Here is a 13,030-nt window from a genome sequence, read left to right as displayed (position 1 = left end):
AACCACTGCCCTATACTAGCTCTTGAGCAATCCTGCAGAGACAAACACCTACACTACAGGCAGACTCCACGGGCCTGTTCCGGTGGTGCCACTCTCTGATCAAAGCGGCACCAGAAGGGGGCGCTTTTCACCCTTCCAGGAGGATGCCCCTTGCCCTCTCCAAACCTGGCACCTCATGGGCGGTTTGCCAGACTGGAGCACCCCTAAGCCCACTCCGCTGAGTTCTGTATGGCCTGGGTCTCTGAATGCAAAGGGAGCGCCCTCTGCATCAACATGGGCATGTCCGGCAAGAGTCATGAAAAGGGATCACACTGCACCCTTTCCTAGGACGTCTGGGTCTGAAGGAGACTGTCCCAGCGGGCTAATGAGACTGGTGGCGGGGCTCGGTCTGGAATTGGACTGACACTCATACTCATCTGCGCATCCTGCTTTGAGATTTGTAGCTAGGACGACTGGAGAAGGGAGAGCGGAAAAGGTGGTTGGGGGAGAGCGAACTCAGGAACAATCCCCACCACCCATCCCTTGCTCTCAAGCACTCAAATAGAAACCTGAGTGGAAAAGCTTTTTGTGCTCTGCTCATCTGCATCAAATCACCCTGGCCGAGACACCACAAAGGTACTGAGGCACCTAACTTCCACTGAGTGCAATGGGAGCGAGGCAACTCAATACCTGGGAAGATCTGGGCACTCGGTCTAGCAGCATCTCCACTCCGCTGCCTGCCAGCCAAGACACGGGCAACCTTTTGAGAAGCCACCGCATTGTCGTCCCCCCCCGAACGGAAAGGGGAGATGGGGAGGTGGGAGCCATGGAGAATTTCGAGCCCCGTTGGTGGCGTGTGTGACAAAGTAAGTAGCGGCGGCAGCAGCATGGTCAGTTACTCTGAAAACTCAGCACAGAGATGGCAAAGCAAGCATGACAATCCTCAGTTTTACAGTGTGTTTTTCACTCCCAAGCCCACAGACTGGGTTCACCAGATAGAAGAGGGCTTGGCCCAAGATCGGTGCCCCGAGTCAGACGCCTTTGTTCCCAAACTATCTAATCATCCCTTCCGGAATTGGACAGCCAGGCAGAAAATGGGGACACGGAGAATAAAAAACAAAACAAAACCAGGAGGCAAAAGGTTTATGGAGGTTAAGCTGGACCAGTATGGCCTCTTAGGCCCAACAGGGTCAGGTTAGAACATTTCTCCTGGCTCGTGGAAGGAAGGGGTCATAGCCAGTGGGTTTCTAGTTTGCCTAATTCTCTACACACCTCTTGCTGTCCTCAGACATGGGAGTCTCCTTCAGTTTCTGCAGCGTGGCTGCGTTACACCCCAGAGATAGTTGTGTTTCAGTGGTGGCAGCGAAGTGTTTCTTTCGTATACATCTAGCTCATAAAGAGCTTTGGGACCCTTTTGGCCAAGGGGCGGCCTCTCCATGTATAGAAGAAGTGACGCACTACGCTAACATTATAACAAACATTCAGCACAGAACCCTTGCTTCCTCCTCCTGCCCTCTCTGAGGGTAAGAGGTAAGTGCTGCAGAGGGCCATAAACTTCTCTTGACCATTACAGCAAATTGAGCCCTGTTCAGAACAACCACTGGCAACGTAATAAATTGTTTCCAGATCTGTACATGTTACCCCTCCCACTGACTTCCTCCCACCTGGGGCGGAAGGCAGCGAGGCAGACAGCCAGCATATGGGCCAGCTGCCACCACCTGAATCTGACTCTGCTGGGAGGAGCTACAGATTATTAGCTGAAGTGCAATTAGAAACAGAGTCGTAAATTAAATCCCAAACAATAAATATACAGGTTTAAGAAACAAACAAACAGGAGCAAACGAAGCAAGAAAACCAGAGGCTCCCCGGCTAGTTGGTCCCAGTACGAGGGCTCTGTCCATCCCATCATGCAGACGATGATGGGAAAGGGCCCCATCCAAGATCTGCACCATGGAAGTCACATTCTCCTTTAATGGATTTCAGGAGATGTTTCCTTTGCCAGAGCTCCAGTGAACAAGCCTCAGCCATCTCAGGCTCCAGGCATCAGTGTGTCCCTGCACCCCACCCTTCACCCCCATTCGTAAACCAACAGCTGAGTGCGCCTGGGAACTGGCCTCTCTCCTGGTCTCTTAGGGCAGACAAAGAACCCTTGGAATTGATCCGACATGGGGATAAGGAAACCAGGCTGGAATTCTCTGAAATGAGTAAACACTTTCCCGGCCAGGTTGCCAGGCACATCAGGGTTTCCCGTAAGATCCTGAAATGCACTGTGTCGAGAGGGAGAGGAAAGATATGGGTTTGGATTAAGCAACCAGCTGGTAATGTCATTTCGCAGAGGAGCACAGATGGGTTCATCTGGGACCACCCCTGTACCGAGAGGAGAGGGTCCTTTCAGCTCAGTGCCAACAATGGACGAAATTGTCGAGAGGCCTGTTCCAAACCCGTCATCTAGGACTCCAAGCAAAGGCTTTAGAGCTGCATCTGCAGGTCCTACTGAAGTCAGTGTGTGTTGGAAGCCCCTAGCCAAGGGGTCAGTAACTGCCTAACATGCCAAAAGGACGTAGGAGCCCGGATCCCAGCTTCTACCGGGTCAAAGTCTTAGAGCAGGTCTCATCTAGCATTTCAAACACTTGATCCACTCTAATCTTATCACTCCACTCTCTATGTACCAGCCAACTCCGCAGAAACGGCACCCGAACATCTGGTGCGGGCCACAGCCTGTTTATCTTCGCAAACTCCCTGCAGTTGGACGGTGCTTTTTGTGAAACCCAGCGGAGGTGCAGACCATAGAGAGAGGACAGTGCTTCCAGGTCAGCGCTAAGGAGCTGCCAGGTACTGGAAATGGCCTTTTCCCTAGTTTGTCATAAAAGGGGGTCAGTGCAGGTCTCTTACCAGGAGAGCGGAGGAGTATGGTCTATTGCTACAGTCTCCCCTTTACCCAGACAATGGAGCAACAAACACACACGCAGACCAGTGTACATAGAGCTGCTGTCTCCCACAGATCAGAATGATGCACATTTAGCCGAGCTTTTGAGGACTGTTCTAAGTTCAGACTTGAAACACCTTTAACACGGGAGCCTTGAAACCCGGATTTTTCTCCTGCGAAAGAACAAGACAGGCAGAGGGACGGATGGCGTCTCTTATGTCAGCCACTAGGAGCTCCGTCCCTTTGTTACTGTCGCCACTACTGTCACTTTGACAAGGCCTGCGTTTGGTACTGTAAAACTGGAAGCGCGGTTCAGACAAACAGATGGCACAGGAGAGGGATGTGATGGCGAACGCCACAGGGACACACAGAGAGTTTAGCAAAAAAACCAAAACAAAAAACGAAAGAAAAAAAGACAAAAGAAACAAACCAACAAAAGGAAAAAAAAATGTAAACCAACAGGAACAAAAACACACAGGAACTAACTTTCAAAGTCAAACTCAGGGTCACTGAGAGGGCTGCTCAGACCAGAATCTGCAGAAAACAGTAAAAAATAAATAAATAAAAATACACTTTTTTTCTTTTTCTTTTTTTTTTAAATTTCATGCTAATCAAACGGAAAAAGCAACATAAATTTAAGAGGAAATGAAAAGTTAATTTTTTGTGCTGATTCGGTAGGGGCAGGGCCACTGAAAAGTGTTTTCTTTCCCCCAACCCCCTGTGTGTGCACCCCACCCCTCAGTCCCTCATTTGCTACTGTGGACAGCATGAAGATTCTCTGGAACACAGGGAGCCTTTATAGAGAACAGGGCATGGGCCAGTCTTTGGGCCAGACTAGATTTTATTTTAGTGGCTTCACACCTGCAACCTGAGCCATGGATCTCTCCTCACCATCGACACACTGCAGGCTGGCGTCTTCAAAGGGGCACCCAACTCCCACGGAAATTCAGTGGGAACTGGGTGCCTGACTCGTTCTTTGAAAATCCCCACCTGAATTATCGAATAAGTATTAAGATAAAGTCACCACCACTGAGCTCTCTTTGTGCAATGGTTCCCTAAGGGAAGGCATCACCAGGGAACTAGACTAGATGACCTACTGAGGTCCGTCCAGTCCTACAATTCTATGGCTGGGGCCATTTAAAACTACACTGCGCACATCCTTGAAGGACACACTAGAGACCAATCCTGCATTGGCCAACAGGGAACAGACTTGCTGGTCTACAATGATCCAAGATGGAAAGTGGCTTTCTGATCAAGCCAGCCCTCTGCAAGGGCAGGAAAGACTGCCACTAAAGAATACATCAGCTATTACACTTGAGACCGACTAGCTTCTTCTGAGCTTGCTGGCTAGGGCCGAGGTGGAAATGACTCCAGTCCGGAGCACTTCTCTCACGTGCTGGCCTCTGTTTGCAGATGGGGCCTAGCTCTGGATGCGCCAATCGATACCTAGGTGCTAGAATGCCTGGGGAAGTGGGCACCCTAAGCTCGATGCAAACTCCAGCCCCCTCTCGCTCCAGCTTCCTTCTTCCCTGGGGTAGAGGCACTGGTATGAATGGAGTTACCCTAGGGATGAATTCACCCTCCCTGCCCAACAGGAGCTGTTCTGCTGAGTGTCCCATTTGCACCCGTCATAAAGCACGTTTCCCCAGTGGGCACTTGGAAACGGTTCCTTTAACGCAACGTGAATTGCTGCGAGTTGCAGCTGGAGCTCCTCTGGGAAACTGCTCCTACAAAGGGTGGAAGGTCAGACAGTGCTGCCATAACCCAAGCTCTCCAAGCGACACTGGGCGCCATCCCCGCCTCTGAGATTCAGGCTGCAGGAGGATTTCAAGGGCACTTTGGACTCCCTGCACCATCAGAGAGGCAGCACTGAGGAGCGGTATCAGCCTGGGACCCATTGTGCTCTCAGCTGTACCGCTGAAAATCCAGAGTAACTCCACTGACTCCGTTGCAGTTACTTTGGATTGACACCAGTGTAACGCAGCAGAGTTTGGACCAGAGTCCACGACAACTCTGGCTGCTGCTGAACAGTCCCCAGGGGCTGCTTTGAACCTGTCTCCTTCGCTACCTAAGGAGATTCAGCCCTGACCCAACCACAAAGCTTGGGCTGCTGAGACGGACCATGGGGAAGGCGGCTCCCATCTCCTCGCTGTGGGAATCTGACCTGAGCACTGCCCTTGTGCTCAGCAGCAATCCTTGCCCTTTGATTAGCTACCAACTTCCCAGCTCCCCTTCTCCCCCCCAAAAAAACAGAGGCAATCCCAAGGACAGGGATGGGCGGGGGGAGCTGCAGAAACATTACTAACGAGCACAAAACGGCAAAAACGACAACCAGCCCCAAAAAGCACAACAAATTCCTTTCCAACTCCTCCTGCTCTGGGGACCCACCAGCCGAGCAGTGGACCAGCGTGCGGGCCTCGCTCTGTGCAGCGGTGCGGGTGCCCCTCTATGTGGGGAAGTGCCCGTGCTGGGTGCATGTCGGTGGAGGCTTGCAGAAGTGCCATGCAGCCAGCTGACCCATGCACATGTGCGGAGGCCCGTAGGTGTAGACGGGTGGGTGCCTGGTGCCTCTCTGCGAGGTGGGTAGGTGTTTTACTACCTGGGGAAGAAGACCAGCAGGACCCCCTAAGAGGGTGCTTGCACGAACGACTGGTTGTCTTGCTTCTCCTGGTGACGGATTAATGTCTCCGCACGACAGAGCCGTTTCCGAAGAACTATTTTGGTGCATCGGCACGCCGTGCCCGTTACAGATGTGCTTGCACCGGTGCATTCTGGGAATCCTGTAGCTCCCATCCCTGGGGCCCTTGGGTAATTTCCAAATCTGAGGCCCCGCATTATGAGATGGAGTCAGGAGGACTGGCTAAGTCATGGCTGCCTATCTAACCAGTCCAGTTGGACCACAGATACAGTGGTCCCAGCCATTGCAGCCATCTGGTACAACCCATTCACAATGGCTGGAGTGGCTGTTGTGTGGGGACACAAGATGCTGCCACCCCAGAGGGCTCCACGCATGGATTTCATGCAGCACTCTCGCTTAGCATAGACAGGGCACAAGAGGTCTCTCCGTTGTGTTTTTGGCTAGAGTTGGATTGCAGCAGAGGCAGCCTTAAAGCAGGCAGGAAGGGACTGGGGGATGGGCAGTCACACCACTTCTCTTTCCTAGGGGGAGAGGCTGGTTTGCAGCCAGTTACCTGGAGTCTGGAAGTTGATGCGTCTCATCTCCACCGGGTCCTTGGGGTGGTGAGGAGCGATCTCAGCGTTGTTCAGGAGACATTTCGTCCGCGGCTCGGAGTCTTTCCGTTTGCTTTTAAAAACCAAAGTAGAAAGCCGGTTGGTTTGGGGCCCTTTCTGCCGACTGACTGACTCGGGGAGGTCAGCAGCCGAGCATGGACCTGATGTAAGCGGGTGCCACTCTCATGCGAGGCTGAGACAAATGCAGCCATGACCTGAATGACTTACTGGCTCAGAAAATGGGTGCACGGCACAAAGAATGCGACTTGCACTCATGTGGCACTCAGCGGATGTGACGTTCCCCCAACGACCCTGCAAGCCAATACCAATGTCCTGGAAGCTACTCCATGGTACGTCGAGGGCTACGGCCACGAAGGCACCTGACAGGCTTTTGTATGACCAGGGGGCTTTACCTTCAACCCCACATGGGCGGCTTTTCTGCTACAGCCTCTTTTCATCGTCTCGGTTTGCAAGTTGCACACACTTACGAACCGACTCAGGCTACGTCTACACTGGCATGTTCGTCGTTAAAACTTTTGTCGCTCAGGGGTGTAAAAAAAACACCCTCCCCCTGAAGGATCAAAGTTTGAACAATGAAAATTGCTGGTGTGGACAGCGCTTCGTCGGTGGGAGCCACGCTTCCGGCGATGAAGCTACCGCCCCTCATTGGAGGTGGTTTTATTTCTTCACTGGGAGAGAGAGCTCTCCCGGCGATAAAGAGCGGTTACACAGCGCACCTTACGATGGCGCAGCTGCAGCCTAACGTACACTGGCAACTTCATTTACAGCACTGGTCATTTACCAAGCCTTATCTACACACAAAACGTACACTACTTTAATTAAACCGGAGCTAATCCCTGGGTGGATGCTCCAAGGTCTTGTCTACATGAAAGAGTTGCCCTGCTAAAGGTGTGATTTTAAACTGATTTCGTTTTGTTGGTGCCAAAGGCCGTGTGGACATGCTTAATTTGGTTTAGTTTAGATTGAATAGAAATCAGTTTAAGTCAAACTGAAATAAGACACTCTTAAATCGGAATATGCACGTCCACACTGTCTTTGGCACCAGTTTAGATATGTTATTTTAAAAACTGATAGACGTTAAACGGGCGCAACATTCTAGTCTAAACAAAGCCTACTTCAGCTTAAGTGCCTTATTTTAGTTTAGCTTAATTTGTTCCTAATCCTGTTTGGACTTGTCTACACATAAACTTGCCCTGATTTAGTTAAACCAGTGCAAATGCCTGAAATGGACACTCCTATAGGTTTAAAACTATTTACATTGGTTTAGCGAATTTACAGGGGCAAACAAATCAATTGAACCCTGGTTTCTGTTGGTCTTGTCTTCGCTTAAAATGCTACAGCGGGCACAACTAGGCTGCTGCAGCACTTAAGTGTAGACACTACCTACGCTGACGGGAGAGAGTCTCCCCTTGGTGTAGGGGATCCACCTCCCCAAGAGGCGGTAGCTAGGTCGACAGAAGAATTCTTCCACTGACTAGCACTGTCTACACAGGGACTTAGGTGGCTTTAATTTAACTGTGTGGATTTTTCACACCTGACTGATGTAGTTAAACTGACCTAATCTAGTGTACTCCAGGCCAAAGTTGCACCAATGTAACTAAATCAGTTTAAAAATCCCATCTTTAGTTAAACCAGTGCAGCTGTGGGCGTAGACCAAGCCTAACTGACTTACACTAAGGCGAAATAAACCTGGTTTAAACCCAAATAAATGTGTCCACCCAGCCTTTTGCACACCTTTAACGACACTGGTTTCAAGTCACACCGGTGCAACTCTGCACGTAGACAAGTTCTGGTGTCGACCGAGGGATTTTAAGCCCCAGGAGCTGGAGTCTACAGGAGCGCCGGCAAAGCGCAGACTGTTCTACCCACGGCTCCGAGGCAGAAAGAAATGAGATTTGCTTCTCAGTCTATTTAGAAACGTTCTCTGACTCGTTGCAAACTGAGAATCTCATGTATTATAGCCCAGGTCACTTCATGGACACCCCCCTTCCCAGTCTGCACTGCACAGAAACCCACCCCGGTCCCCAGGCCTGCTGCAGCTACAATAATTACATACACAGAGGTGTGGAGTGTTGAATGCATTTTTAGTTGTCTTTTAAAGCCTGTAGTAGCTGGAGGCAATGCGATAAGCCCAGACTGTTCTACCTGGAGCACTGCTTGGGAATCATGGCACTTGAGGGGAGGGTTGGGGTGGCACTTTATTCTGGCTCCAGTCGGAAGCAGCGGTGAATGGTTCATGGCCAGGCCTGTGAGTTATTACTAGCAAAAATACTCCCAGCCTTGGAAATGGCTGGAAAGACTCCCAGAGTTTCAGGGAAAGGCAGCACAGAGCCATTGGACAGGGCAAGGACACATCCCCTGGCCCTGCGCTCGGCTGAGACTGTAACACGAGCGGGCGCGTCTCTGCTCCATTAACCCAACATTTACTGTCACCCTCACTCTCCTCCAAACAGGATTTGGCTTTGGCTTGAAGAAGAGCCATCCTATCATGGACAGGCAGCTGGGCCTCCCTTTGCCCCCTCTGCCTTTCCGCTGGCACAAACGTGTGCCTGTGAGATCTTGGTACCCGATGTCCTTTAGGACAGTGGGAGTGCCAAGGGCAGGAGATGAGTCATCATGGGGGCAGAGATCTCTGCCCCAAGACACAGCCAGTCCGGTGCAGTGGGGATCTACAGAGATGCCAAACCTGGTGCTCTTACCTGTCTGGCTTGCTGTCCGGGGAGCAGTAAGTGGAAGGAAGAAAAGACAAACGTTGGGGTTAGAATGGAGCGCGAACCCCCACGACACACACGGAAAGGCGAGAGCCCCAGCTCAGAGTGGCACCAACAGACGGCAGGAGGGGGACTCCTGAGTCCTCCGCCCCCAGAGTATTCAGACATTTCAAACCCAGTGGGGATATAGCAAAGGTACCCAAGAACATCCCCAAGGGCAAGGGCAGAAATCTCCAGGCAGATGAAAGAGAGCATGGCACAGCCTGGTTGGTAGAGCCCGCATGCTGGGTGCCCCTGCTACCAGCGTCACTACGTGACTTGTGCTGGCACAGTCGCTGTCATCCCCCCTTCCTTGGCTTTTCCCCCCCCCCCCCCCCCAGTCCTTTTTCTCTGGCCATTCCCTCTCCTTTCTCCCACCCCGGCACTCTGCACATGGTCGGGCTGGGCCTGGGTGCTCCTGGAGCTGAGACAAGGGCCCTGGGAGCGGATACGCTCAGGTCGGGCTAGCAGCCGGCTGCTGGAACTTGCTGCTCTGTGCTCGTGCGGCTGGCTGCACGAGGGAAGGCAGGTGGCTTTCAAGGAGCCTCCCACAAACGCACGATGCACCCCCACTGCTCCTCTCTTCTGCATCCCCCCCTCCCGCCCCCCGCTGGAGAAGCAGCCTAATGCTCTGATCCGGGAGCTTGTGTGAAGAGCACCAGACCGAGAGCCCTGGAGGCCTCTCTTGACCCACACGCTGGAGAGGCTGTGGGCATCAGCAGAGCATTCCTCAGCCTAACCCAATGTGAACATCTGTCCTCTACGAACTGGGCTGAGACCTGCCAAACTCATTTCATTGGAGGCCACTGAACTACCCCTACAGGGACCCGGCTTTAATGACTATGGACCCGAGCTGGATTTGAACCAGGTGGATCCCATTACCAGTCCCTGAGCTGCCCATTCCCGCAGCATCTCCTTTCCCCAGCGCTTTGCTCTGTAGCTCTGAGCGGGGCCGTGCCCTCAGCCCAGCGACTCCGAGACAGAGCGTGCAATGCTCTTGAACACCTGGGAGCGGGCACAGATCTGGGCGAGGGGCCACCCTTACTTTTTGTAGAGCAGGATGGCGATGACGATGCAGATGATGAAGACCACGGCGAGGACTGGCCCGATGACCCATATCAAGCCCTCCTCTCCGTCGATGATTGGCTGCGGGTCGGGGTTGTCCAGCTGGATTGGGTCGGAGAAAGGACTAGCTGCGAATGTCTGGAAAACACAAAACATCATAAAACAGGATTCAGAAAGGGGTCTGGGCCTGGGAATAGCCACAGCTTCATTCCAGAAGAGAAGCCCCTATAAGGGAGATAGACCCACAAGCTTTGGGGCAGACACCAACCACTAACACATGGGGTTAAGAAGAAACTTCCTCTATGAGCAACTTTTTCCATAGCTGTCCAGTAGAGGGGTTCTTGCACCTGTCTCTGAAGGAACTGATGCTGTCCGACAGGATGCTAGATTAGATGGATCAAGGAGACCCCACGTTCTCATGAACGGCCAAGACTAGCTTAGCCCAAGGTCCATCTAGTCCAGTGGCTCCCAACCTGCGGCCCGTGGGCTGCTTGCTGCCCAATCAGCACACAGCTGCGGCCCATGTGACATCCTCGGGGCCATACAGATAGTATTGGATGTGGACTATAATGGTAGATAGGCTGAGAACCAGTGATCTCGTCCCATAGCCGGTCTCCAACGCAATCCGCACCAGCTGCTTCAAAACCTGTTGTGCAGGCCTCCATTTCACACTATCCCAGCGGCCTCTCCCCGACGCTGCCTCCAATTCCTCACCTCACCCTCTGGATTTGGCGCTCAGCCAGGATTACATGGACACGGGAGAGGGGGAAAGGAGTGAAGAGGGGATTAATACTCAGACACGGAATGACCTGGTGACTTCCCCCCACCCCACAACCACCACCCCCCCGCTAAGTACAAATTAACAAACACAATTTTTCTCCCCTTCCCTCTCCTCAGCCTAGGCTGTGCTCCCAGTGCAGAACCACTGACACGCTCCACCCCAGAGGAGGCTGCCTGCCTTCTAGAGGAGCACTGTACGTTCATTCTATTAAGGATCTGGCTGGATGGAAAACGCTACCACACATAGTCTGTTACAGCAGAGCCCTCTTAGCCAAAAGTGTCTCATGTCTCCAGACAGGCCCCAATTCCATGGAAATGGCCTCCCTGCACGCAACTCAAGAGATCAGTATAATATCAAACACTTACTTAGTGCTTTCCTTTGTCAAAGCTTTACAAATGTTATGACACTCACTGACCATGAGGGAGGTATTATCACCCCCATTGTACAGATGCGGTAACTGAGGCACGGACGGTGACGGTAGCTGGGGCAGGATGACAACTCACGGGTGGGTGGCACGTAGCTTTGGGCTCACTCCCCCAAAGCAAGCGGCTTTCCCTGAAATTCCACCCCCCCCCAGGGCATTTGGAAGAAGGGGCTGTTCCTGTCCACAGACACCGAGGATGGCTGCTGTTATTTCAGCCCATTGCTAGTGACTCTGCAGGACCCCGTCCTTAAAGCAGAAATTACCACAAGCAGGAGTAATCCGATTGGGAAATCCGTTCCCAGGCGTGTCAGCCTAATCCTTTAATATTAAATAGACAACTAAATATTTATTTCCATCCACCCCCGCTTTAAAAACGTGATTGCAATAACTTCTCGCTACAATTCCGCTGGGGGATTTAATGCGATGAAGTATTAGACTGTTTCCTATTTCGCAGCAGGAAAAAAGGCAGGTGAATATTACAGCAATTGCTCTCAGAGGGTCAAATTCAGGCCTGTGCAGCGCCACTGAAATTCACTGGATTGCCAGAGATGTAGAGGAGGACCCAGAGCATGCCAAACTGATTCTCTCGGTAAGGCACTCCCCGCTCACGCTCCCCACATTGCTCTGAAAGCGGGACGCCTGCCTGGGTTTATTGCTCTGCTGGGGGGGCGGGACACTTTTTGCAACAAGTTAGGGTCGGTCCTTGGGATCTTTGAACCCAGGGTATCTCTGAGCTGATATTTAGAACCGGAAGATACTGAGACTCACATCCAAGCAAAGTGTAGAGCCCTGCGTGGATACCAAGTTTGTATCTGCATCCAATCCGCAAACATGGTCCGCAGATACCTGCAGATTTGCAGGGCTCTACCCAAGTGTGAAAAACCACCTCCCAAAGCAGGCCTGTAAAACTGAAGGGCATCGCTACCTGGCCCTGCGTGTGAGTGCCTTTTCCCACCACGGGTATGTGCACCTGCAAACAGCCCTGCTCACAAATTTTCCAGGTGGATTTTTTGGAAACCTTTTCAATATGTGCCTCCTGCCCCGAAAAGCCATTTAAAAATATTCTTGGAGGAATACGGCTCCCAAGCGCCATACAAATGGTACGGGCCGGGTCCCAGGCTGGCTTGCACCTGCAGCAGCCGGTTCCGGTCTGTAAGGGGACAGCGGGATCCCTAGTCTCTGCGAGAGACAGACAGCAGAGGAATGAGCGACACTTACCGCTTCCAAGTCCTGCAGCACCGCCAGGATGAAGAGGACGTATTTGTGTCCTGGCTCCAGGGCTTTGTTTTCGAAGTTGTCGTAGTGTTTCAGGTCCCCCAGGATGAAGTGGGAGGGCAGCGTGCGGAAATGGGCAGCGATGTATGGCTTGGGGTAATCCAGCTGCCGGGAATGACGGAGGCTCCGGCGCTGAAGTCTAGAAATGTCCTGGATCACCTGGGAAAGAGAAGAATGCAACGCTTGAGACCCAACTGCTCAGTGCACCAGGACCAGGAGGAAGGGAGGGAGAATTGAACTGTTCAGTGCGAACATATTAGCTCCGCTTGTTCTACGTGCTGTGGGGGATTCGCCCTGCCCCACTCTCTTTGCTTGGGGCTGATCTCTCCAGGAAGGGGGTCAATGGTGCATTACGCATCACCCAGTCGGTTATTGCCATATGCTCGTCTGCAGACGTGCCTCTCCCTGCGATCGGAGCGGAGCTGACCGAGCGCTCACCTCTTCCAGGTCCATCTCCTCGGGGCTGCTCACGGAGTTCACGAACTGGCCCCCCCTCGATTTCTTTAAAGGCACCACCACGATGTAGTAAGCCCTGAGAGTCAGGAAGGAAAAGACAAGAGGGATGAGGCTGCCGGAAG

The 13,030-nt window shown here is 52.4% G+C and overlaps 1 protein-coding gene across 7 annotated transcripts in view; it reads right to left on the bottom strand.

Moving 5' to 3' along the window:
- The window catches only part of PTPRS (protein tyrosine phosphatase receptor type S), a 110,813-nt gene that overhangs the window by 22,507 nt on the left and 75,276 nt on the right, over window positions 1-13,030 (bottom strand). For 2 of the 7 annotated variants that reach the window (XM_034755295.1, XM_034755301.1), the window contains 6 exons: window positions 12,891-12,984; window positions 12,396-12,611; window positions 9,953-10,110; window positions 8,857-8,868; window positions 6,097-6,209; window positions 3,392-3,439 (listed from right to left, as the gene is read on the bottom strand). In XM_034755295.1, the coding sequence (XP_034611186.1) occupies window positions 3,392-3,439; window positions 6,097-6,209; window positions 8,857-8,868; window positions 9,953-10,110; window positions 12,396-12,611; window positions 12,891-12,984 (641 nt within the window). The remainder of the gene's footprint in view (window positions 1-3,391; window positions 3,440-6,096; window positions 6,210-8,856; window positions 8,869-9,952; window positions 10,111-12,395; window positions 12,612-12,890; window positions 12,985-13,030) is intronic. The other 5 variants (XM_034755296.1, XM_034755299.1, XM_034755298.1 and 2 more) reach the window with 3 other exon arrangements.

Source organism: Trachemys scripta, chromosome 22, assembly GCF_013100865.1.
Source record: "Trachemys scripta elegans isolate TJP31775 chromosome 22, CAS_Tse_1.0, whole genome shotgun sequence".
Lineage (NCBI taxonomy): Eukaryota > Metazoa > Chordata > Testudines > Emydidae > Trachemys > Trachemys scripta.
The sequence above is the reverse complement of the archived record's forward strand: the minus strand, read 5'-3'. Positions and strand labels throughout refer to the sequence as shown.